This window comes from Cylas formicarius, unplaced genomic scaffold (genome assembly GCF_029955315.1).
Source record: "Cylas formicarius isolate icCylForm1 unplaced genomic scaffold, icCylForm1.1 PGA_scaffold_10__41_contigs__length_53128322, whole genome shotgun sequence".
Lineage (NCBI taxonomy): Eukaryota > Metazoa > Arthropoda > Insecta > Coleoptera > Brentidae > Cylas > Cylas formicarius.
The window spans coordinates 38717193-38744938 of NW_026844214.1; the positions used below are offsets into that span (position 1 = coordinate 38717193).

The 27746-nt window shown below is 34.4% G+C and overlaps 1 protein-coding gene across 3 annotated transcripts in view; it reads right to left on the reverse strand.

Moving 5' to 3' along the window:
- Positions 1-1900: 1900 nt before the first annotated feature.
- LOC132703773 (transcription factor kayak) overlaps positions 1901-27746 on the reverse strand; it is a 44230-nt gene continuing 18384 nt past the window's right edge. For 2 of the 3 annotated variants that reach the window (XM_060673234.1, XM_060673245.1), the window contains exons 2-4: positions 10634-10799; positions 6643-6968; positions 1901-3365 (exon numbers count right to left, since the gene is read on the reverse strand). In XM_060673234.1, the coding sequence (XP_060529217.1) occupies positions 2820-3365; positions 6643-6968; positions 10634-10799 (1038 nt within the window). In that variant the 3' untranslated portion in view covers positions 1901-2819. Of the gene's footprint in view, positions 3366-6642; positions 6969-10633; positions 10800-15976; positions 16340-27746 lie in introns of those variants that run through there. The other variant, XM_060673254.1, reaches the window with a different exon arrangement.

Sequence of the window (27746 nt, forward strand, 5' to 3'; positions counted from 1 at the left end):
CAGCGGCTCTTTGCGAAGAAGATATAAACAATGCACTTTTGTGTCTTGTTTGGCAAGTACAACGTGAGGTTTTCTCTGATGCTATATATAAGCTAGAAAAAAACAAAAGCGTAGATAAGGTTTTAAGAAAATTGAATCTATTTATGGATAATCAAGGTTTCTTGAGGGTCAGCGGTCGCTTGATAAATTCCAAATCTTTGCCACACGACAGGAAATTTCCATTGTTACTCCCTCAAAAACATCGTCTTACTGAACTGATAATATTTTATTTACATAGGAAATATTTGCATCCGGGTTTGCAAACATTGCATTTTTATGATTCTACAACAGTTCTGGATACTGTCAGCGAAATATGCTATTCGTAGGTGTTTGTCTCGTTGTTTAAGATGCTTTCGAGTGGATCCCAAACCATGTTGTACCATACATGAGCGATTTACCGGCAGGACGTGTATCACAGGCCAAGCTATTTCAGGAAGTAGGGCTGGACTTTACAGGTCCCTTTTCTGTAACGCCTTTAAAGGGCAGAGGGATAAGGCTTATGTTTGTATTTTTGTTTGTTTTGCCGTTATTTAGAACTGGTTTCCAGTTTGTGTACTGACGCTTTCGTTGGTGTTTTAAAGCGCTTTATCGCACGTAAATTACGTTGTAATATTATCCGCTCCGATTGTGGTACCAATTTTATTGGTGCCAATAGACAACTGGTGGAGCTCATGAAAAACGCCGTTGAGACGGAAAAAATCAAATGGTACTTTAATCCACCATCAGCACCTAATTTCGGAGGGTTATGGGAAGCTGGTGTGCGTAGCATGAAGTGTCACCTGGTTCGGTGAATAGGGCTAAACAAATTAACTTTCGAGGAAATGTATACAACGCTTTGTTGCATCGAATCTGTTTTAAACTCAAGACCTTTACACCCTTTGAGTAGTGACCCTAATGACATAAGTGCTTTGACTCCAGGGCATTTTTTAACTTTGGAGCCTCTTACTTCTTTACCTTCTAAGGATTATACGAACGCTAATATTAATACTTTACAACGTTGGGAATTGGCGCAACGATGCATAGCGAATTCTGGAAGCGGTGGCATGTCGATTATTTGAACACGCTTCAGCAGGGTTCGAAATGGACAAAAAAATACCTCTTATTAAACATAGGAGATATGGTAGTCAGAAAAGACGAATTAAATACGCCCCTTCGATCGTTACTTGCCCGAGTAACACAGGTTCATCGTGGAACTGACGGTATTTGCCGAGTAGCGACAGCTAGAAACGGTTTTTTGCAAAGGCCCATATCCAAACTATGTCGTTTACCTTATTTAGAATAAATGTTTTTTTTTCTCATTTTCGTTTTGTTTTCTTTTCTTTCATTAATTACACTAGAATGTTATTTTGTTAAAATACACTTGGTGATTTTAAGGTCGGTGGTATGTTTGATCTTATTTTGGTAAAGGAATATTTTTCGGGTAAATTGTGAGTATCAATTAGTTTTTTTTTATTATTATAAATTTGCCTAACCTCTAGCCTGGTTCAGCCAGGCTATTTTTTTGCGACGCTTTGCGCGTTTCCTTTTTTGAAGAGACAATCGACAAAAAGGAACGAGAACGGCACCTAGTCAGTTGCGATTAAACAAGCAAGGTAGGATTTACTTTCCACGTCGATACAATGTGTGTTTTGCTTTTCAAATCCCACTATCTCATTCGACGGCAAAACCGCAACAGTATAAACGGTCCCATTCAAAATAATGTGTTGCAACTGTCCTGCAAAAACGCATAGTCCCGGGCTAAACTCGAAAACTTTCACTTCCGATTCTAGTCAAGCGTTTTTTCTGAAAAGGACACCCTCTCCACCCAGAAATAATAAAAAAAAATCGAATACGAAATTTTGAAAAGTAAATTATATTTCTCTTATTATTATTAGCTTCGCATAAAATAAATACAAAAATCTGACAAAACTACAATAATTATTATAAAACTGACTGATTACAAATATTGTAATCACAATATTGCCATTAATCTTTTCCATACTTAAATATAAAGTATTTTGCTTAAAATATATTAAATATATAATATACTTATAAATAATAACACAAATTCGCTTTCAATTATTAATCCCTATTTCGAACGCAGGGGGGCAGCTGCCCCCGCGCGGTCCGCTATTAATTTGTTAATCCTATTAACTAGAATACAAAAAATTCTTGGAGGGAATATTTCTCTTTAATTCTCAATTGAAAAATATACAACTTTTTTTTTATCAAAAAGGCATTTCTCGGTAGCAAAAAAAATCTGCAATAGCAAAAATAGCATGTTGAGCACACATCCTGCATCGTGATCGATTTACGGGGGCGACCCATGTTTAGCAATTTCATTTCGCGGGTTTCAAAAGAAAACTATGCTACTATAATCGTGGGATTATGACTATATAAAAATAAATACTATTATTAAATTACATGACACGATTAAGGGTATAGTGGTGGATTTTTTTGGTTGGTACAACAGGTAACTCACAAAAAGAAACTAACAAACAAACAATTTCTCGCCACTGTTTTGGGGGAGTTTAAAAAAATTCCACAATCGGCGGTCACCCGCCGCTTTGGTCTCCATACTACTAAACATGGTAGATATATAAGCGGTTCAGACTTTACGCGCGAATCGCTTCAAAAATTGCATCAAAAAATGGTATACAATAAAAAACGTTCAAATTTCACTTTAACAACGACCATCGGATTGGCATCGCGAAAAAACAAAGGGCACTTCGCGCGCGTCGCCAAAACCTCAGGACTGGTCCTGCGGCTTATCGGAACTCACCAAGTGCCACGGTTATTTTTTATAAGCTAACTAGTTTTGGTGGTCCGCACGTGTCGGGCGAACTGATGTCAGCAATACTGACGGGTAAATTTCTTTGTTGCGAGCTACAAGAAGGCACTACGGGTCCTGATACCGGAGTCAAACCGGTACCGCCTCCCATGAGAGATTCGAAATTGAACACCATTCCGGTCGACGGTGTCGAAATGGGCACCCCTAGTATTTCGGACATGATATTTTTCGATGTGGGCGCCACCGTCGAAGCGACGTTCAGGGAGTTTGGTCTGTTGGGCTTCGAAATGGGAACCGTCGAGCTCAACATAATCTTCTTGGTTGGCGACGGCAGCAGGAATACGTCGTTGTGTGGTTCGATCACTTCGGTCTTCACCTTTTCGAATTTGTTGTTGTAGAGATGGTCGAAAGGTTTAATTTCCGGCGGGCTCTGGGTCTGTTTGCGGCACACCCCCATGTGGTTTTCGAGTGCGTATTCCAGTTGATCTTTGAGTATCTTGAGATTTTGTTGTTCGTCCAGCAATTTCTGCCGTTTTTGTTCCAAGTCTTCCACTTCCTGAAAGAGAAAAACCTCCGTGAACTTTTTCTATTTCTCTACCGGCCTAATTCTTTATTGTGTCGTTTCTGCCCGTAAGCTATTTTAACGGCCTCTTGATTGTGAATATTAATTAATTGCCCTATAAATTCATTGCAAATATCTCTCAAAACTTCAGAAATACATTGAAAGTGGGAGAGAAAATAACTAAATATTTGTCACATTCCCTTAACGTGGGTTTTGAATAGCACCCTGGGTTATAAACGATACACACAATAAACAAAAAACAATTTATTGTTTATAATGCCCATTGCCAAGACAAAAAAAGGGTTAGTTTTAGTTAGCCGGATCCGAACCACTTCGGACATTTCCGGGATTTTACAGCACGAGTTTGGGGGCAATCGGATGTTTTCGGAGATATTTCCCACGCTCTGAATATTGACATTTGTGAATTCTGACAGCCATGTCAGTGAATGTATTCGTGTTGTTTTGCGAGCATGTACCCAAAAACTATCGGCCGTAGAAAAATTATAGTATGCAACACGTTCGGTAAACTTTTTAACTCACTCATTTATTAAACACTCGCTCCGCTCGTGTCAAATAAACTCGTTAGTCAAATGACGTTTACCGCACTTGTTGCATAATATACTACAATATACTACTATTTTTAACTGGCAATTTTAAGTTAACAATGACCATGATTGCTAACTAGAAACAAAACATGTATAAATCAGTATTACGTATTATGAAACTATTGATACCTTCACCAAAAAAAAGTATTTCAAAGAATGTTCCGCTAACAAAATTAGTTTGGTGTTCGGAAAAATATATGCCTCTGCAAAAGGGGTCCTAAAGATTCTTTTTTGTTTTTGATTGGGTCATGAAAGTTATTGCTGACAAAATTTAACTTCAAAATTATTTATATTTTTATTCATAGTTTTTTTTCAAATTATTCTCTGAGATAGCCTTTTGTCGCTAATGAAAATTATTTGAAATTATTAATTCATTTAGCATTACTTACTAAAACTTCAAATAAACTACAAGGTATCGTTTTTTTTTGCAATTGTTTAATTTTTGCAAAAATTAAAAAATATCCTCATTCAAAAATTGGGAGTAAAATCTTACCCTATATTACATTCAAAGAAATTTTTGGTCTAAATTTTACAATTTCTGAGAGCAAATTAACGTTATTTTTTAATACACTATTTACCCTACTAATTAATAGAACTTTCTTTTTAAACACCCATTATTACTTCCCGCTCTTAGAACTTAATATCCTGTAGCTTGGGCACCAAAGCATTTTTGGACATGAGTTTTTAAAAAATCTTAAAATACGTGTTCCGTACAACCTGTATGGATAGGATTGCCAACTTTTTTCAGAAACTGTACGTACACTGGCCAAAAATATAGTACATCCCAATAAAATGATTAAACATAAAAATCATTAAATTGGGTTATTTAAAGCACATGTTCAAAATCTCTTGTTTGAAACATCCTGTATGTTCCATCATAAATGGTATGTCAGGAAAAAATGCCTGAGCTCTTTCAGGAACTGTCTGGAAAAATTCGGCTTTCTGTTTAATTCAAGCACGGAACTGTTAAGATTTCGCCAAAGGTCCAAGTTTCTCAAAAATTTAGGAAACTATTTTGTAGTTAGATAATGGTAAGACATCTGAACCTGAACTTGAACAAAATCTGGCTTATTTGTCCCGTAAAATTTAAAAACGAAATAATATACAGGAGGTGCCATTTAAACTAGGCAAGATGTTGCCACGTTTTCAGAGAAACGGTAACACTGCATAATTGAAAATATTGAGCGCTGAGCTCAAATATAGTACTGTACTGTATGGTTGCCAACCCTAATGAATAGTTATATTGTGTCTTTTTCATTTATAAGTGTGTTTGTACCTACAGGATGTTTTTTTTTTCGATGTATAGAACTTTAAGTTAGCATTACTGTTCAAGATGGCGACCGATTTAACAGTTGTCAAGTGATTTATTCTCAGTTTGGTTTGGCAATTCATCATGAATAGACTCACGCCTGAACAACGCTTGCAAATAGCGCAATTTTATTTCGAAAATAATGGTTCTGTGCGGAATACGTATCGCGCACTACGTCCATTTTATCGTCGACAAAATCGTCCATCAGAGCAGTTAATTCGATTAACCATGGAACGTTCTCGCACCACGTTTACTCTTATTGATAACTCGCATCCCCAGAGACGCCGTACGGTGCATACAGAAGAAGCTATTGCTGTTGTAGAGCGTGGCATTGAGGAAGACCCGAATGAGTCCATCGGCCATCGAGCACAGGAATTGGATCTGTGTCCATCCACTTTATGGAAGATTTTGGGAAGGATCTTGGTTTACATACTTACAAAATCCAACTCGTGTAAGAATTGAAGCCAAACGATCATCAAGTAAGGCGAAGATTCGTCGAATGGGCCCAAAACGAAATTGTCGTTGTTCCCGATTTTCATAAGGGAAATTTGTTTAGCGATGAAGCACACTTCTGGTTGAATGGCTACGTCAACAAACAAAACTGCCGCATTTGGAGCGAAACTAATCCTCAAGTGTATGTCGAAACACCGTTAAGTCCAGAAAAACTGGCTGTTTGGTGCGCTTTATGGGCTGGTGGAATCATTGGTCCGTACTTCTTCAAAAACGATGATGGCCAGAACGTTACAGTCAATGGTGATCGGTATAGAGCTATGATTATTAACTCTTTCATTCCTGAATTGAATAACCATGATGTCCAGGAGATGTGGTTTCAACAAGACGGCGCAACATGTCACACAGCTCGTGCCACAATCGATTTATTGAAAGACACGTTTGGTGACCGCCTAATTTCACGTTTTGGACCTGTGAATTGGCCTCCAAGATTTGTGATTTAACACCGCTAGACTACTTTCTGTGGGGCTATGTAAAGTCATTGGTCTATGCGGAAAAGCCACAAACGCTTGACCATTTGGAAGACAACGTTCGCCGTGTTATTGACGATATACGGCCACAGATGTTAGAAAGTCATTGCAGCAGAAATCATATTTAAAATGTAATACCACAAGATTATCTTTCTGATAAATAAGATTCATGTCAATCGAATAATCCATCGTTGTTTTATTGCAAATTAAAAGTTCTATACATCGAAAAAAAAACACCCCTTATTATTGCCCCATAATGCTCTCGCAAATAGGCGACGGAAATTTGAAAAGCAATAAGGCCAGTCGTACTATCGAGAAAACTTACTGTTTCGATTATCTCTATTAACTCGTGTGTGGTGGGGGCTAAATATATTTACTTTAATAAGAGAATTGGTGTGGTCCACCCTCCGTTTCCGACATCTCGCGGCGGCCGCCTTGTTCCTCTCCCGTCGTATTCGTCTCCTTTCTTCTTCTTCGGGGCTCAGGGACAAGTCCTTGTTAGGTTTTCTGCCTCCCATGTTCCTCCGTGTCGTCCCCGTCGGGACGTTGTTGACCGCGTTCGACTTAGTTAAGGGGGGAGTGGAGCGAGTGTTGGAGTCCGAACTTGATTGGGAGAGTGAACTGTGCCAGTTCAACGGCGATTTCGTGTTCGATGCCGAATAGATGTCGTTTGCATCCGATGCCGAAATATATTGGTTGTTACCTGTTAGAAGAATGACTGTATTGATACGACTTTCTCTTCAAACAATGGATCTCGATATAAAAAATTGAATAAAAAAAAACAATACTTTCGGTAGGTCATTTAAATATGTGTAGTTTGGAGTGCGAATTAATCAAAATCTCGTTTAAAAATTCCATATAGTTATGTTAGTTCTGAACAAAGAAAAGGAAGAACAGATAAAAAAATGCTGAATTGCTGGCGGCAAAACTACCTATAAGAATAATTACAGCACCGTTTGTCAGAAAGCGGCGTGCCAATTTTTTGTTAAAAAAAAATTAAGATGACTTACGCTAGCTAAGTTAAAGAATAATGAACGCGGTACATATGAGAGAATTATATAAAACGTTTAATAGGTATATTTTGAAAATACACCCTACACCCTTATAAAAATAATTTTCTATTTCCGTCTCTAAAAACTTAACGTTAACGTTAAGTTGAAAGTTTGGTAAACTTTTTAAGTCACTCGTTTATTAAACACTCGTTCCGCTCGTGCCAAATAAACTTGTTGCATAAAATCTCTACAGGGTGTATTCTAAATAAATGTCAACAATTAAGGCGACGATTTCTGAGTCCATTTTAAAAAGAAAACTTTATATGAACATATGTCGCTAAAAGTGTAACTTTTGAGATGGGGAGGTAAAGTTTTCAAAAATAAAATACTGTTCTAATATCTGTATTAATTAGTGTACCACAATTATTTTAAAATATATCAGTGGCGGGCGTAGGGAATTTCCCATATCTATTTTGGCAGTCATTGATGGTACGCCACTCGAAATAAAAATTATTCTTACACTTATTTCTAAAGAAATTTAATTTCTTGATTTTTTTCAATCCGTTGTAAAGTTTTCGTTTAAAAAATAAAAAACTCTTCTCGGATGGTCATAACAACATTGCTAATATGACACCATGCAGAGAATTATTATAATTATTATTTCTTACTTAAGTAATTGTCCATCTGTTTTATTAAAATACTTCAAAAAATCGAGGTACACAAACTCTGAGGTGTATTTTTGAAATCTCAATAATTATTTCTTATCATTGTAGTGTGTCGGTAAGAATTATTAATGGTGTTGTCAAGACGGTTGTCTGACAGTTGTTTAACATCAGTTTTTAAAATGAATTCTTCGCGTCTTATTCATTAGGTGTCTAAAATTTCCGAGCATTGTTATTTTAAAAAAGAATGGCCGAGAGTACAGACGGTTGACTGAAACAGGTAATGTGAGGGCAAATAATCATTCAAAAATGATGAAAATCCTGAACTAGGTACTAGAAAAATTGGATATAATCTGAATATTTCGCACGTTTTGTTTTGGAAAGTTTGACAAGTTTTTCTATTGTTCCCATATCACATACGAGTCCAAGCGTTACTTCCCAGAGATTTTCCCTTGCATATTAATTTTGGACAAAATTGCGCATTATCCCTTGTTTGACAAAGAAATACTTTTTACAGATTAAGCTAACTTTTTGTGCATGCATGATGGCGCACCTGCCCACTTTGGTGTTGCATTAAGAGATTATTTAAATCACACATTTATGGGTAGGTCACGGCGGACTTCAACCATAGCCCCCTAGTTTGGACTTGGGAGTTAACACTGTAGAAGAGTCGATAAGAAACACTGGAGGTATCCTTCAAAGAGTGCGCGGCAATATGAGGAAAAGAGCTGAAGCGTGTATCCTCCTTTCAACAACTTATCTAGTTTCTATGTGTTAAAAATTATTATTAATAGCTAGTTTTTTTTTAATAAGAATTGTTTATTATTTATCTAATTGTTAGGGTGTTATTATTTCATTAAAACTGTAAAAGTAAAAAGAACAATCTTCTATTTTTTTTTTCTGAAGGACACTAGTCTAGGTAGGTACAAAGTAGATATTTTGTTTTAGATAGATATATTATTTTTTACAAAAAAAAGTTCTCGATTTAACCAGTGTAGTGACGACCTAATTCACTTTATATATATATATATATATATATATATATATATATATATATATATATATATATATATATATATATATATATATTATAGACAGTTAGTGGCACGCATATTTATGAGCAGACTTCATTTCTTTTTTTTTAGTCCGTCCCACGGTTTTCACTTAAAAATTAAAACTAATTTCTCTGCAGGCTTAACGATATTGCTATGACCATACAGGTAAGAGAGTTTTATTTTTTTAACCGAAAAAAAATGAAGAAATTAAAGTTCTTTAGAAATGATTACAGATTGTAACAATAATCTTTAAGAGAAATCGGTGGCGTACCATTAATGTCTTGCAAAATGGACGGGTGAACTTCCATACGCCCACCACTGGTGTATTTTCAAAAAATTTCTGTGCGTTGACTCAACAGAAACTCCTAAATAAAATAAAAAATTACACTTCTACATATCATTACTTATTAATTACAATTTATATTCATTCACTACATTTTAGAGTGGTCACTGGATTACAAACATGAATAGTTTCTAAGTGTCTATAATTAATTATTATTTAATTATAATTAATATTTTTTTAATAATTGAATTTTAATTTTCTATACTTGACTCCAAAATAATTTTGGAAATTAGAAACTTGAATCATATGATAACTCAAATAAAGCGTTCTTTTGTTTATAATTAATTCCTATTTAATGTCAAAATAATAAATCCTAATTTGGGATAGGATAGGATCTTTTTGTAGCAAATTTAATGCTCTACAAAAGCTATACACGCGTTTTTTTCCAAAAAAAATTGTCTTCACGTCGAAAAATCAAGTAAAAACCGAAAAAAAAAATTTTTTCTGTGTTATTTAAATAAGAAAATAAATTTTTAAATGACCTAAGCCGCTATTGCACTTAAAGACTTTTACCCGGCGGCATAATTTTTTATTTTCTATAAAGTATCAGATTTTCAGGTAGCACAGAGAAAACAAAAATGAAGCGCCCTAATGTTCATATCAAGTTTTCTTTTTAAAATGGACCCAAAAATCGCCCCCCCAAATTATCGACATTAAATTGAAAAACACCCTGTATAATCGTTTATTTTTTCTTTATTCCATCTCGATACAATTTTCTTTGATTAAGCTATGACCCTAAAAAAGTACGAAGTAGTGCTGGTACTACACTAACACTATTAACTTTTATTAACAATTTTTTTACCTTTTTTTTTTTGGAAATTCCAGTTCAGTGCCTTTAATAAATATATATGGAAAATAAAAATGTTACTTCATATAATTGTTTTTTTATTTGCTTTTAATTCTAACTTTGACTGATATTGCATTCCAATTAATTCTGGCGTGTGCAATTGTATAGTCAAAAAATAAACTAGACGCTGTTATTATTTTATGGAAAATAATGTGCAATCTACTTGGATATATATGTATGTATCACATTGTATAATTTTTGTACTGTGCTACCATTTGCAGTGCTTTTTATTTGAAATTATTTGAAGAGTTAAATTTTTCTTAATAGTTTGAGAATTTAGATTTGGCAATCGATCCTTAATCATTTTAAATAAAAGCGTCGCAACAAACCGACACAATGAGACGCAAGGTATCGGTTTGTTGGTTTTATTATCGGGGTTTCCCGGTTACATGAGACAAAACATTAAACGCTCATTAAAAAATAAACACCGGCTATCTGACGGTACATTTACTCACAAACCAACACTCACCGATGGAGTGAACCAATGGCGGAACGAATCTGGCTTCGTTTTCGTGCTGCTCCGGTTTCGATTGCAGTTCTATAAAGGTCTGTTCGATGTTTCGTAAGGTTGTGGGGGTTAGGGTAGGGGTGGTTCTGGTAGGCACTCCTGAATTCAAACCTTCGAGAGTTATAAACTGGAACAGAAGATTAAAATACTAATCAAACCCATAATTTCAAGTTCAACAAAATAAATTGGAATTTATAAATTGAATCTAATTGCTGCTTCCCACCAAGAACATATCTTATGCAGGACAGGCCAGGGAAATTTTTGAAAACGATAAATATTTTAAATAATCTACACCATGAAATTAAGCAATTAAATGTATTTTCCCCAAGAGCGAGGAACGGATTTTCGTACCCATGTGCAGAAAGCACAAAAAATAGTTTGTATTATAATAAATAGAGAGACAACAACTGTCTTCCGTAGCATATTACAAATTTTTGCAAATTCATCCTTTGAAGCAGCAGCGGGTGTTGAATTCCGCCCGAAGTGGATTCTCTATCTCTTGATTTTTTACATCGGATAAAGCAAATTTACTTGGAAGGACATGGAACTGCTTAATATAGTTAATAATAGTTAGTTTGCCATTTTAGAAAAACTTGTTAGTGTAAATATGATGGCTCCAGTAGTTTATATACTTTTTTCTTTAATTGACTTGTTTTAACTAATTAATTAAACCAGCAGTTTTTTAGACAATTTCAAAGATTTACGCAAAATTGATTCCAACATCAATAATAAAATGACCGATATAAACCAATTGGTAGACAAAGAAAAATTCTGAGACTGAATATGGTCGTAAAGAGTATAGATATTTCATCATTTGATTTATGTGATCAAAAAGTTGCTTCCAATATCTATGTATTACAAATACGTCCTTTCCGATATTTTCTTGGAGCCCTAGTGGTGCATGTACGAATATTTTTAGGGGTGAACGTTGAATTTTTGATTTCCATTATTGAATCTGAATTTAATAAGAAAACGTCGCGTGACATACGTGCGTCTAGGAAGAGGCGCGAGTTCAAAAAACGCTGGGCAAGTTGGTTACTCATATTAGAAGGGCAGTGATCAGATGATTTGCGAAGAAAATCACGCGGTATGTGAATGCGAAACTATTTGACATTACACATACTGAGAAAGTGATTTCGAAGATATTACAGAAGATATACAAAATTGTGAATTATTTGGATAATGTCACTGAGTAGACGGCAACTACCAATGCTATAGATGTATCTGAGGTCACTGTCTTGTGCACTGCCTTGGTTTTAATTAGTTCACATAATCGCGAGTCTACTGTTCTTATATAGCATCTAAATTAGGTATATTTCCTACCGATCATTTGTTACAAACTTCATATTAAATTTTCTCAGCAATAACACTATATATAGCAACAAGTATGTTAATATATCTTTTTCAAGTATCAAGTGGGTTTTTACGGTAATTAACCATGCCGGCAAAACTACCGGCCCCGGATTTCCCCTCGCCCCAAAAATGGTTTTATTCGATATCGCGTCATATTATACAGACGCGCAAATTGTGTAAAACATGAGACAGTTTCGAAAGAAATCCGATTCAGTTTATTAATTAGTTTTGGTCAGGCTGATGGTCGTTGCAATCGTTTTAAACGCGCGGTTTTCAAGAAAGTGCGCTCGTGTTACTTGCGGTTAGTTCGAAAATAAAATTACAAATAAATAACAAGCAGCAATCACAACCGTGGATTACCAGAAAATTAACTAACTTTTTAAGTCTAATTAATTATTAGAGGAAGGTGGTGGGTACATAAGTTAATTGCAGAAAAACAGAGTGGCAGAAATTGTCAACACCAATAAACTTTCATTTTCCGTTCGAACAACGGAAGTTATAAAATAACAGGTGAAGCGTTCTCAGCCTAAAGCGTTTTTGCGGGAACGTTAGGTCCTGTTCTTCGGGAAAGCAGCTTTGGGGTAGATCCGGTAGAACGGGAACTACGTCATAGTCGATTGTAGACTTGTAGTGTTGGGATTGGTCAATTGACCACTTCTTAACTGACTAGTCAATTTCGATCAAAATGTTTTAAATAACAATTGTAGAGTTTTATCGATCAATATTTAATACTAATATGTATTTTATAATAAATTATTAGGCATTTGTGATGTCCAATTTGCCTATAACGCACTTCAGAAAATACCCGAATATTCTTAGTAACTCGAGGAATCTGCATAAAAATATCCACTCCATTTAGTTCTCACAACAACGCAATGCATACGTAACGCACAATTTAAATAAATATAAATGGTGGTGAATGGTCAATTCCACAACCCAATATACTTTTGCAGTTGTACAACGTTTTCAAAAATTAAAATTGTTAGTGCTTTTGAAACGGTGGATTTGCTTCAACAGCAGACGGCTCAACTTTCATGTAGCCGGCGTTCATTTACATTACATAATTTTGGACATAGAACATAGAAATACAAACATCGTTTCCGTTTTCCGGGCTTTATAGAATAGCCGAAATCAGTTACATTAAAATTGCTTTTTCATTTTACATTTTTCTGTATGTTTTTAAGAAATTTAAGTATTATCGGGATCAACGATATATAGACATAAGCACCCATTTTCCTAATTTTGTGCAAAGAAAATGTATTACAGATACATATGCACTAAACATATAATTGTATTGTTGGTATTAGATTTTTTTTGCAGAATAATTTCTTATAGATTGCATTTTTTGTCGCGGGGTGTGTTCAGGCAATATATATATATATATATATATATATATATATATATATATATATATATATATATATATATATATATATATATATATATATATATATAGAAGGGTTCGAAAGAACATAGCGATAGAAATGAAAAGGGAGTATGTGAAGCTATGTTCAATACACTTATATATATGTAAATGATTTTGGTTAAACGAACGTTGAACTGGCTGTCCAAGCAAATCCGCCGTTTCAAGAGCGCAAACAATTTTCATTTTTAAAAACGTTGCACAGTACAAGTCTACAACCGAGCAGGCATGACGTAGTTCCCGTTCTATCTATCGCAATACGTATAGTCCCAAAACTGCTAACCAACCCCATTGAAAACAGTGTGTTGAACCTGGCCCGCAGAACGGATGCCGCTAAAACGCTCCCGCAAAAAGGCATTGGATAGTATAGCAAAACTACGCAACAACAGAATATTTCAAATAACTAAACATATATGTTCATATATGTTCATATCATATCATATATTTTATATTATCATCATAGTTCAACATTTACCTGAGATTTATTACAGCATTTTTGTATGACCGTCGCTTTTTATTGCGTTAAATTGTAGCTTCTTCTTTTTATTTTATATCTAGTTAATTAAACACGTACACTTATTTGTTACATAATGCCTGAGAATATTTACACTTAAGTTTATTAAAGATTATTAAACTAACCAAAACTATATTAAATTGTTTATTATTTACCATTGATATTTGACTAAACATTCTACTTTTTCTAGTTATAAGCTTACAGCTTTATAATAGCATGTACTTTGGATATTTTGCAAGGAACGGAAGTAAACAATACCAACCTTGGCATCAAACTAGCGTATTGGTTTAATATGCTATAACCGTATCTTTCTACTGACAAGCTAACAGGAGATTGTCTTGGCAAATAAATCGTTTTTATCTAACAATCAAAAGAAAATGTACATTGATCTAATCGGCGAATTATCGAAATAATTCTTAATTAATGTTAACGTGGGTAAAAAGTAAGTTTCTAATTTCCTAATATCTGGTCTATATACAAAACCATGATGAGTAGTTAAAATAGTTTTAGCGGTTTGATGACATGGGGTGTAATTATTGGCAATGGACACGCCTTCTCGCATTTGCATAACCACGTCAGCTGCTAAAACAATGAGATGAGGCGCTACATTTAGACAATAATAAATTAAGCATCGATTTTCAGAAACCTTTAAACAGATGTAGATTGGTTTGCGCTTTTTCCCAACTCTGCCTTTGCAAATGACATGTTGCGGCGTAGATTAAAGTGTTCACTTCCCAGAACTAACAATAATTATTGAGTAAGGTAACAATGAAATGGAAAGTTAAAGTAGCAGTAGCTATAAACTATTTATAGATATGTGAACCCAATTGGACTCTTTTAAAGGGAGTTTACCATGTCTAAAATGGTAAAAACCGCAAAACATTTTACAAGTTATCAAACAAAAAATGGATTTTACAAGTTATCAAACGAAAAATCATTTTTTTCTATGGAACACACTGTATATTTCTGGATCATTGAAAAGAACTTAAAATTAATTTTCCGAAAATTAGCACACCTGATAATTTGGAAAAAATAGAAATTTTCAGTCAAGCTCTGAAGAAGCCAACAGGATGATTGGCGAAACGTCAGCAAAAACCGACGCAGGAGGACTCCAAAAGTTTTGTAAAAAGTATTACAGTAGCCTGTCGAAGTTCCTCAAAATGACTAATATTAATAGGTCGTCTTTCATTGTTTCGAATATGCCTTTGAGAGGTTGTTTTCTCTTAGGACACTGGTCGTAGTACAAAGTGCTTGCTGTCTCTAAAAATCAACTCTCGACGTATTAACAATCAAATTCACAATTTGACAACCAGTGTGCATTTGTACAGAGTGTCCCATGAAAGTTATGTTACAGTGTGATCACTAATAAACTATTAGTTTTATCAATATAATACTTTAAGTCATAAAATTCTGCGAATTTTTTTTCATAGCACGACATTTTCCATAACAGAAAAGTTATTGCTGACTTAATGCGTTTAAGAATGGCATTAATTAGTTAAAGCTGGTTGGAGCAGCTCATATAATTGGCAATATTAAAAATTAATGGCCTAAAACTTAAAAAACTTTTAGGATCAAATAATTAATTAATTAATTTGAAGAATTGAAGGGTAGGGATGTCGATCATGAAACTGTTACCCCCACTAACCAAAATTATTCAAGATTGATTTGAAATTTTCGATTGGACACATTAGCAATAATTTTTACATAATAAGGGTCAATCCGATGCATTTACAACAGCTTAATGACGATACGACAATCTCGTACCTACGCAAACGTTTCGTAGGTAATTATTATGATTGCCGTTTTCAAATATAACTTTCTGGCTTAAGTCCTGAGTCTATAAATAAATATGATGACTACGGTTAGGCGTATAATATATTTAGTAGTAAACTTTCGGTGTTTATTTTTGTTATGAACAAATTGACTTCATAACATGGCATAGGCAAGAAAAATACCATTTCCGTGTAAGGCACTGTTCAACCCATTAATATACGACCGATACTATCAAGCCTACCTGATGGTACAATAACTCCTGGGCCAAGAAATGGGTGATTTCTTTTTGATCCAAGTATGCCATCGTGTTTTTGTTAGTTGCCAAAGGACGCGCGAAAAGAAAAAGCGATAGATAAAGTTGGGGTGTAGGCGGGGTTCCGGGAGGTTTTCACAGCCTGCTGCCTTAAAATATCCGATTAGTGAAGCACACTCGCGGCGGAAAAACTAATTTTCGCGCTCGAAACGGATAAGTTTCGATTCGAATTTTCCACGTGACACGAGTCGTTTAAATAATTCGATAAAAAATATCTATCGTCGTTCGTTCGAAAAAAATGCCGAGATCCGAGCGACGTAAGAATCGCGTTGGGACCTGGCAAGTTCGGAAATGACTAGAAAACCCGAAACTTTTGCCAATATCGCGTACGGGGGGAATTTTGGTTTGTCGCCCACCGATCCTGTGCGAAAATAGACACGGACGGCTCGCGGTATACTCGTTGTTTTGCGTTCTCGATGATCTTTATCGAATAGCCACTTACACGCTTATTTATAATATTAAGAATGTTTGAATAAATTCATTAAACTAATTGATTGCATAACATATTTTTAGTATATAGTATTGAATCCGCAGAAAATCGTGATCCAGTGTGAGGCGTGTTTTCAAAATTGTCATATTAAGCGAGTTTACTTCCTCGTCTCTATGAGTTTTATCTAATTGATTAATTCTTTAAAATCTTTAAAATTACTAGAGTGACACTTCCTGACAGTATTCAATCAATGGAAAATGTTTGGTTCTATGCAAGGATGAATGAATCGCTCACATTTTGTTAGGCGAGGGAGTTTTGGTTAGGAGTTAGAAGGATCTCTGGTTGCGCTCCATATTTCATAAATACGGTGGCGAATTCGCTTTTTTGTTGCTTCCACGATCATACTAGGGCATCTGTAAAAGAACTGTTAACAAGGAAGTCAAACTGCAGCTCGCGCAAAAAGTCAGTTGGCAATTTTTGGATATACGACGGGTTTTATTTATAGTTTATATAGGGTTGTGAAGATTGCGCTTTATGGTAATAAGAATTGTTTGGTAATTTTTAATTCACAAGAAAACGCAGTAGCCACCAATACTACAGTCATCTCGTGAAAAAAAACGGTTGGCAATTTTTGAGTTCAGTCGGTACGTACACAAAGTACAAAATTATTGGGCCCACGGAGAGTAGTACACTATACTTGCAACGAAATCAGCATAACCGTATAGTCGATACACTATTGACACAAAAATCTCCTGGCAAATCGAATTAGCTTATTTAGACAGGAGATACCACGAAAGGAAAATACTTTTCGTAGGGAAATTTGCGACATACAGATCAAGGTCAACAGATTAACTTTAACAAAACGCAGAACTGCTCCTTTTGAACGGGGGGTTTACTCAACTGTAGCAAAACTATATAATCAATATCGAGATTACTTTGCCTTACCATCACAGGGTATGTTTAGTAGAAGTATAAAAAAATATCTTATATGGGTAGAGAACTGATTTTTCTTAAATTCTGGTTTATGTAGCTTTTTTAAGGCGATTTTTTTCTTTTCGGGTTTGCCTGTTTTATCTGTTATGTTATATTAACGTTAACCGACATAGGATGGGTCTTATCATCAGCCGATAAACACAAAAACCGCGAAAAAGATTATCAGTTAGTCATCTTAAAACTATGCAATATTTATATAAAATTTATCTTGTTAGAAAAAAACACTACTCTTATAGGTAGATAATTCTGAGAAATCTTTCGCGATTCCAAATGAGTTAAAAAATCAGGTTTTGACGTATATTCAAAATCGATCACGTTAAATGTCAAGAATTTAAAAGATGTTTCATAATTATTGCAGAATGTAGAATTAACTTTAATCAAAAAGAAAGAAAAGCGTAAATACCGAAGAAGAAAATCTCACTCTAAATGGTGATGAGATAATCATTTTGCAAAAGATATCTTCTCAGCTGAATTTGCATTTTAAAAAAGCTGTTGAATTTACTTTTTCAATCAAATGCTCGTTAACTGAAAACAATTCAAACTAATCATTCAAAACTCGATAAATAAAAGAGCTACTTTAGCGAAGCAATTAGAACAAATTCGAACCAAATGATTGAAAAATTAACTAACATCGCTCAATGGGAAATGGCACGAGTTCAAAACAATCACCGAACGTTCGGCGCCATTTTTCTTATAGACCACTTCCGTTCCGAATGCACATGGGCAGGCCTTGAGAAAATTTGACTCACGCGATCTACTGAGAAAACAACGCAGGTTCCAGTGCTTGGCAATAGATCTGGACTCAACTAGCAAATATTTCATAATATAAGTCAAATATGATCTCCAGACTAATAGGTGGCGTTTAAATGAATCTGATTTATTTTTTGTATTTCCTTTTTTTTTTAAGTCAGTGGTGTAAAAAAAATACCATCTAGAAAAAGTCAAATTTCGTCGAAAATGTTTGCAAACTGCTTTATGAAGAATATTTATTTATTTACTTAGTGAAATACGTGGATTTCTCGGGATTTTCATTGTGTGCAAAAATTTCAGTATATTAAAGCGCATTTTCAAAGGTATGGCCATGTTTTTATATTATTTTAGAATGCCAATTTTTTGTTGAAAATTTGAATTTGGTAGGTTTTCATTCATTTGACACCTTAAACTTTCACTCATTTCACGATTTTTTATACTTAAACTTCATCAAGAGAAGTGATAGTGTTTAACGTGACAAATAAGCTCCTGAGAATGCTAAATGTTTCACAAACAAGCAAAAAAAAACAAATGAAATAATAACAAATGCTGCAAGAAGCAAACGTGTGAAAAAAATTATCAATATCAATTAACGCAAAATCGAAAAAATAAACTTTCATAGGCCCTTCAGGGCTACCGACACTTTTCCGATCTGTTGCGGGTTCTCTCGAAAATATATTAAGTAGCTACGAACATCTATTTATACAATCATGGATTCAATGCCGTAAAGCGAATTTTTTGGCAGCGTTTCGAAAGAGGATTCCCGCTTGGACATTGATGAATCGTTTCGGAACACTCAAACTATAGTATCGTCGTTACTCAACGATTTTTCCCATTATCCTCACGCCACGTTTTATTTTTAAAAAAACGGGTTGTTGATATTTAAACACCTGTTATTTATCGGCGGTCAAAATCGCAGTGGAACAAACAGAAAAGAAAATTGCACACGTCAGTTCAGAAGTTTTTGTAATAGAAATGTCGACGCGAGCAAACAATAAGCATATGCGGTAATTGTCAATATATACATATAGTGCTCTATGTTCGCCACATTTCGTTTAGTAAACTATTTATCCGACAATAACATCTCGTGGTGGTTTTATTATATCAATGAACGCGAGTTACTCATTCATTGAAGCTACAACATTCTTGACGGTGACTAAGAGTTCTTTCGTGGAATCTACCGCTACGTGGAACACGATCTCAGCTGGACCCACAGCAGCCTTGTGTCGACCTTTCCCCACTAGGTAGGTAGGTAGGTAGAAGCAAAACATTATTGACTAATTATTAATATCCCAATAAATAAGTGAAACATAATGTTGCTACAAAAATTCGGTTTTTGACGAGTAAACTTATTGGGTAATATGTCATTAGAAAAATCAATTTTATAAAGTATTTACGATAAATTTTAAATGAGAATGTCCATGGAAAGAGTAGAGCAAGTCTTAAAGGTTTACAACAAACTTAACCAATAATGGCCACAAACGACAATCAAACACTAGCATTCTATGTGTAGTGTTTAAACATTTTTTCATGAACCAATCAGAACTAGTTAAGGCTATTATAATAGGGAAATTCTTAAAAATTAAATAATCGCAACCTCTCTCTCTCAAAAAATATATACAGTAAGTAATCAATAAACATCGGAAAACTACAGAACCATGCAAATGATTGTGCGTGGAAGTTTTGGAATTTAAACAAAATTTTTATAAACCTAAATTTGTACGCTCGTTAGTACGTTATACAATTCCAAACAAAAGGAGTATCCCAAATAACGCAAATAGGTATATGCGCCCAAATATCCTTTTATAGGGTATATTTATTTACTAGAAAAGAAAATGTAACCGATGAATTTTGTTTTACTTACAGCATAATTTTAATTTACTGTCAAAGGTTTAAAAAAATATTTTTTTTGCTTTAATATGGCAACTCACACGATCGCTATATATTTTACATGAAAAGTCGTCGATCTCTCAGAAATGCGGAGGCGTTCTCTCTCTTTTTATGGGTCGCAGTTCACCTGGACCTGCCTGGTACCGCGACTTGGGTACCGCCTGTTACAATATAATTTCGACGATGACTCATCTGCAAGAGATGTATGTTCAACCTTTGCGATGTTGCCGGGCATATGGACATTCAACAAAAAGTAGGGCGAAAGAGTAAGGTTATGCAAGAAGATGTCAAAAGTTGAACATAGTCCAAGATCACCTTTATTGGTTCTATTTTTAATGAATGAGGATATACAAAATTATTGCGCAGTTTCTTTAGTCAATTTTTAACTTAAATTTAAAAAGCATTTCGGTAAAACGAAATTCCTATGAATGAACATTTAGATTTTAGAATTTTATATATGTGTATAGTCGCATTGATCACTCTCTCAAATATACACAGGATGTTTCTTAGAGATGTGACACGTGTCATCACGTTTTTAAATATAAAGCTTTTCTTTAGGCAAAACGATAATCCCGCTTTTGTTTGTAAATGATTATAAAAAAACGTTTGATTTCAAATTTAACACCACCATCTTATAGGATAAGGTCAGAATAGTACCAGTAGTACCGACAGATATCAGCCTTATTCCTATTCATTTATTGAAAAAGGAATTAATCCTAATTTCACATTGCCAGAAAAGTGACATCGTTTTTAAGATGCCCAGAGCAAAAAATTCAAAAAAGATCCGTTGATGGAGGTCTATTATTATTTTATTACCATGTTGTAGACGCTTCTACATTTTTTTTCTCTAAAATCAAATCAGAGTATTAATGTAAACTAACACTAATTTGTGAATGGCGCAAACGAATTTTGAGCAAGCTTTAAAATTGACAACGTTTTTCTAATAATATCCCAATAAATTAGGTAGCCGGCAATACCGAACCCTCAATATTTCCAGTCGGATTCGATATTACAATAATCAATTATTCTACACAATCATCCGACAGTTTTCTCCACCTCGTCTTTAAAGAGGGGCCAAACAAAAGGACTATTATCGTGATAAAGAAAAAATGGCAACGCGGCTCGCCTCGATTTATAATGTTTGGTTAAGCTTGAAGCTGGTGTGACGCCGGCGGTTATCGTCGAATCGGAAATACTCCGCATACCGGGCGAAAACGACTTCGCGCTAAGCAAGTGGGCTACGTTTTGTAAATTGCGAAATAAGTGTATTTTACCTACCCATTTTCTTAAACGTTTCAATGGCGATTTGCCAGTAAAATCCGTAATTACATAATTAAGTGTTTGATTGATTTCGTTTCGTGATCGCGGAACATCCAAGCGGTTACATCCACTTACTTATTAATACGGAAGCGATAGAGGCACTGCCTCTATCGATTTCACTAATTCCATATAACATAAAAGACGCCAAAAATTATATTTCGTATTGCCGTCCTCGAATTACAATAACTACTTGTAGTCGCAAGTAGTTATTGAAATTCTTTGAACGGCAATACTCATATAATATGGATCAATTTTACTTAAGGTAAGTCAATTGATCATTTAATTATATAGTTAAAATATTTCATTTAGCTATAATAAGATATAATAAGATGAGCACCTACTCCCCATCCTTCGATATCAATTCGACAAGCGGCGCTCAAAATTTTCTATTCAGGCGAATCCTTAAGCCGGCTACACACTATCCGGCAGGCCTGTCAGTTCGAACTGAACAGTCCGTCTGAAGACCGGTCGCCTGATGGACGACTGACCACCCTCGACGCGTTCAGGCCAATATGAAATATCAGTCTCAATCATCATCATGGCCTCTACTGACGACGACGCGTTAGCACTTCTCGTCTTAGTATTTACTTTGGATAAAAAGAAATCCAAAAAAAAAAGTACGGTATGGTGTAAAGATTGATTTGAATTTTCTCCGTCCGCCTGAACAGTCTTCACTGACAGTTCGACCGTATGACGCTTTCCCATTTTAACTAACATTTCGCGAATTTGAAAACTAATCCCGATATTTGATATACTACATTTGAATTACTATGTAGATATTTACTTTTTACTTACTTTACTATTTTGACAACTTACTCTAGTGTTGTTGCTAGTTTGCTATATTATATACTTATATCAATGATGAAAAATATCCTTGACAATACAGTGAAAACTCTTTTGATAGGACACCCTTGAGAGTATTAAAATATTTAAAATCTAAAAATTTAAAAACTATATATAATTTTTAATTTATAATAATTTACATTATAATAAACGTTTGTTCATACACATAAAGAAGTTACTTTTACTAGAAAGTTAATATCCATGGCAATAAATTCAGTGAAACCAATTTTTTCAAAGGCTATTGATTCTGCATTTAACCATAGTTTGGACAAAACGGACAAAGGCAAGTTATCTTCTCAAGAAAAACCATATAGCGAGGCATAGTTCCTGCCTTTTGAGAGCAGTCTTTTATTATTGTTTTCATAACAGTTTTCCAATAACTGCTTCAACATTTGGTCTAGCGACTGACTTGGGGGTAGAAAAATAAGTCGATTGTTTCGTTGTTTTTTATTTACTCATTCTTAAATCAAAATCTTGACACCATTCGTCCATTATCGTAACATTAATCAAGCTGTGTTATTACCAACAATTTTTCACAATTTCATACGTTCTATATTTAAATATTGTGTCCACATTCGCACAAGGGAAATTAAGCATATCTTATCGAATTCTCCATATTCCAAATAATGTACGCGTAAAGCAATTGTCCGTTATGAGAGATTTCACTATATATGGAGATATGGAAGATATGAAAGCGCTTGCAAATTAATTACCATACCAAACTATATCGTCAGTTGCAACACAATCCATTATCCTACCCAATCTATGCTATTCATAAATTGTCATCAGTCACCCTAATTTCAAAAAATCCAAACGTCATTCAAAAAATCTGCTGACTTTTGTTTCTACATGAAATTGAAATAGACGGTTTATAAACTTCTTTTACACCGGCAAGCCAGTATGCAGGATTATCATTTTTAGAAGCTTGCCTTTTGTCGCAAATCTAAAAAGTCAGAAAACCCCTGCCACATCAGGTGTTTTCAATAAATTTACTGGTAATATAAAAAAGTGATTTCATGGAAATTAGAATCCAGTTCGTAATGAGTTTTACGTAATTTCAATTTAATCCTAAACACATCCCAAACGTAAACATCGTAAACTGATGGATCCTTGAAGTAAATGTGGGAATGAAATTTTAATCGTCGTAACATTAGCACGATTGCAAATTATCAAGTTAATTCCTAGTGTGGAATAGTTAAGGTCGTCCGGCTACTGGCACGCGGGCTTTGTTTAAAGGAGTAAAAAAATACAATCGCGTTGTTCATTATTTATACGAATTCGTCCATTGCTTGTTTTGTAAACAAAAGCGATCAATAAAATAGAGAACATGGTAACGTTTAGAACTACCAATTTAACCAAGTAGGTAATGACTGATGAATGACTGACGTTTCGGTAAGTACGTATTGAAGTTTCCAAACTCCGATTGAATTGTAAGTTGCGAGTAAACTAAATATGTATAGGTGTGCCAAAACAAAAGCCGCGACTAAAACGGGGTTTATGAAACCTGTTGCATTATATTATAAGAAATCCAAGATTGTTAAAATATCATACCATTAAATATTATCTAAATAGCATGTAAAAATGACACTTTCCACTAGATCGGTCCCGGTGGTTTCGTAAAATCTGAGCCGGTCCTGGAACGGGACAATATTCGTACAACAGTCATTTATCTTATCTTTAAAGTTGGAAAATCCGAAGGAAATTATTGCTGATAAGAACATAAATATACAAATACAACAAAGTGTACGTTTGCACGTTTTTTTTGCAATTTAGGAGCGAATATGGAACGCTAAAAATAAAAAAACCCCTAGTACATATTAAAATCACCAAAAATACAAGGATAATGTAGTTGCAGAACTACTGTTTTTGCATACTAAGTTTATAAAGCGTATTTAATGTTTTCTCCTATCTATGCCACTCGGTAAATACCTATTAAAATTATTGTCTATTACTACCTGTTAAGCATTAAATTCCAATCTATCCTTGCATTCTAACCCCCATAAGTAGGACCTACGTGTCTGCTGCCTGTCCGATACTAGATAGACATCCGCTCAAAAACATTATCTTAATAACACGTCAAAACCTGTCTCGCCCATCTATTCCGGGGTAAGCAGTTGAAAAGGTAGTTCTTATCCGCCCCACGTTATCTTTATTATCTATTTACATAAGAAGCCCTGCTAAATTCTACTTGACCGGAAATTGTTTAACAAAAAGCCCGATCAAAAATTGCCACAGTCGCCGAGAAATTTTAGGTTATTTGCATAAACACAATTTACTTACTGGGCGTGTTAAGATTTTACTTTTCGAGAATCCCCGAAAACATCTCGTTTATGCAACGTTGCGCAGTAGGCCAACAATAGCCGTTAAACAAAGAAAGTCATCGAGAGTGACACCGATGAGAAAACAAACGAACCTTTCCAAAGTGATGGCAATAAAACTATTATCACGAACGCGTGGCCCGCAGAACAAAAACAAAACAAAAGTGTCTACCCGCCCAACGCGAGACTCGCAAAGTGCACCGATAAAAACAAAACCGAGCGAAACTTGCCCACGCTGGTTACACCGACCGAACTGACATGTTTTATCGGGTGGATTGTTTTCCCAATGGTGGCAGATAGCGCGATATTATCACATGACCGGTGGAGATGACGTCAGGATTTGATCGGGACTACCACAAAGACGCGGCGGAACGCTCGCCACGCATTATTATAATATCGTACAAGGATTTATGCATTATAAAGTTTAAAGTTTATTTTAGCGTTTAGTTCGCTGGCAATAATTATTGGTCGAATCATATTTTTGCCGTAAAGAAAAATAAACCAGTGGGTAGTTACGAAGCATTTTTAAAGCTGTTAAAATTCTTCGTTTAGTGGCATAATTAATTAATTTGCGAACGATCTCAAACGACCAGGTAGGTCGCAATGAGATTATATCAGTGGTCTGGTCTCTACTCGTTTAAGTTTTGCGTAATCGACATGTAAGTCCAACGTCATCGGAGTATAGGACAAACATATTTTGAAACGATTCCGAACAAGCCATAGAAATTTTTGAGACAATATTACGTCGATAAAATTACAAGAAAGATAAGGTATGTTTCCATGTCCAATCACGAACTTTGTATCTTACATTTTCAAACCGTTTTTGTGCGCATGTCACGATCAATGGTAAAAATGTTAGACTTAAGTGTATAATGGGTCTTTTTAGGTTATCTATGTTGGTTGTTACTTGGTTCCGGAATCATGATTTATCACCAAAAGTTAGGAATTACACACATTTTCATAATGCTGATCTCTAATGGAAGTGTGAATACGCATCCTATCACGTTGTTTGCTGTGCACTTATTTGGTATGTGTGTCTACACATTCTTATAAATTTATTTCTATAATTCAAGAAGAATTTAGTGATTCTAAAACCGCTGCGCTGGGAATAAAAAAATAAATCTATTATAGTAGGAAAAAAAGCTGTTTTTCTGTGTTGTCCAGTACCCAGTATACCCAGTATATCTAGTACCCAGCTGCGTATACTATACGAACGTATTGTAACGACACCTACCGGAACGACTAAGCTATCATAACACCACCTTTCCTCTGAGGTTTGGCGTGGAGTGAACTTTTTGCTGGTCGCTATTTGTCACCTTTATTCTAACAACAGAGGATGTAGAACAGCATTTCAAAAAAGCATGAAAAAAATGTTTCTACAAATTAAAACAGGTAAACAAATCTGAAAACGCTCAATAAATAGCAAGATACTGAAATTAGTTGTTGCATGTAAACCTGTATTGATTGATAAGTGTGCAAATTTGTGGCGCTGCTTTTTTCCTCCAACCCATTCCCGAGCGAAAGAAAAAATTGTTTTTCGTTTTTTGCAATCAAAAAAATAAAACAAATCTATTTAGAAAAGTTTTTAACACAAAAATTTACTTTATCGAAGTATTAAGATACTTTAAAATTCTAATTTCAATAGCAATATAACTAGCTATACTAATTTAAACTACAATCTATCAACTAATTGATAGTAACCCAAATCAGATCTCAATATAATATCAAAGAGGTTTTAGAAGAAACGAATACAACACAGATTATAGACAAATTTAACACAGTCCAGTCAGAGCAGTCGTGCAGTGACGTAAAAAAAAATTGATCGTGACGCTGCTTTTGACACGGATTTCAAAACTAACAAACAAAAGTCCTGACAATTGCTCTGACTGGACTTAATGATTTAAGTATAGGATGCATACATAGAATTGTCTTTATTCCACCAATTCGTTCTATGCCAAAAAGTCGCTTTGATGCTAACCAATAATACCCGAACATAAGTTTTTTAAAATAAAGAGATGCTCCTTTGCACTAGGGACTGGCCTTTAAAAACTCACTATTTGTTTCATTGTGTTTAAGCCAAGCCATTGAATTTATGGCGGGGAGCCTTAATCAGTATCTGCTATAATATATAGCAAGGTCATAAAAAAATATTATTTTTTTATGGAAGACGCTATTGTCCCACAATTAATACCAAGTTTACGCTATCTATGGAAATATTGAAAGAGAATGTTCCAACAGTCAGAACTTCATTGAACTTCCCAGACTTAACGCAATATACGTTTCACCTAAGTAGATAATATTAAGTAGTGTTTAGTTTTAAGTTTTTTCTTAATTTAAGCTGTGTTAGCTTTAGTTGCTTTTGGTGGTTAAAATCACTTAATACTAATAACTAAATAAAATAACTTAAAAAGTTAAAACGCAAATGTTTTTTTTCTCATATGTCGTAAATAAAGTTATGTAGTTTCTTAAAGCTAGAAAGTGTACTTATACAAATGGTTTATGAAATGATATGAAGTCTTATACAAAAGTTATGAAACTTTGCCTAAACGGTCAAAATTTACTATTAAAAGAAATAAATACAAAAAATTCTTTTGATTCCAAATATACCAACGATCTAATATTTGGTTTAGCCGCTTTTACGTTATTCAGGTTTAAGTTGATATGAATGTACTAATTGTACTTAAAAATTATGTTTTAAAAATCCGGTTCCTATTAAAATGCATTATTCAAAACCGGCTAAACGAAAATACTGCAGATATCAAATAAAATAAGAGACACTGTTTGACTAACAATTAGTTGAACTTTAGCTACGACTTAAATGCGCTTCAGTCAATTGTATATAGTAGTCACATTAACAACACCAAGCTATACTAACTCTGATGTTTTTCTTATATCCCTGTTGAAAATAAGTTAAGGTTAATAATAACATGAACATAAATTATATTTCAGCTGAACCATGTGTCGCTGAAATATATTATACCGAATTGCAATAATGATAGAAATTGAAATAACTCCATCAAATTTTCAAAAACAATCTACTCATCGACGCCAATAGTAGGTTCATTTATAATTCAATTCGTGTGGATAGGGAGTATACGAAAGGATTAAATTAACTCTTTTATATTCAAATAGAATGTAGTTTTCTCTCTGTGTA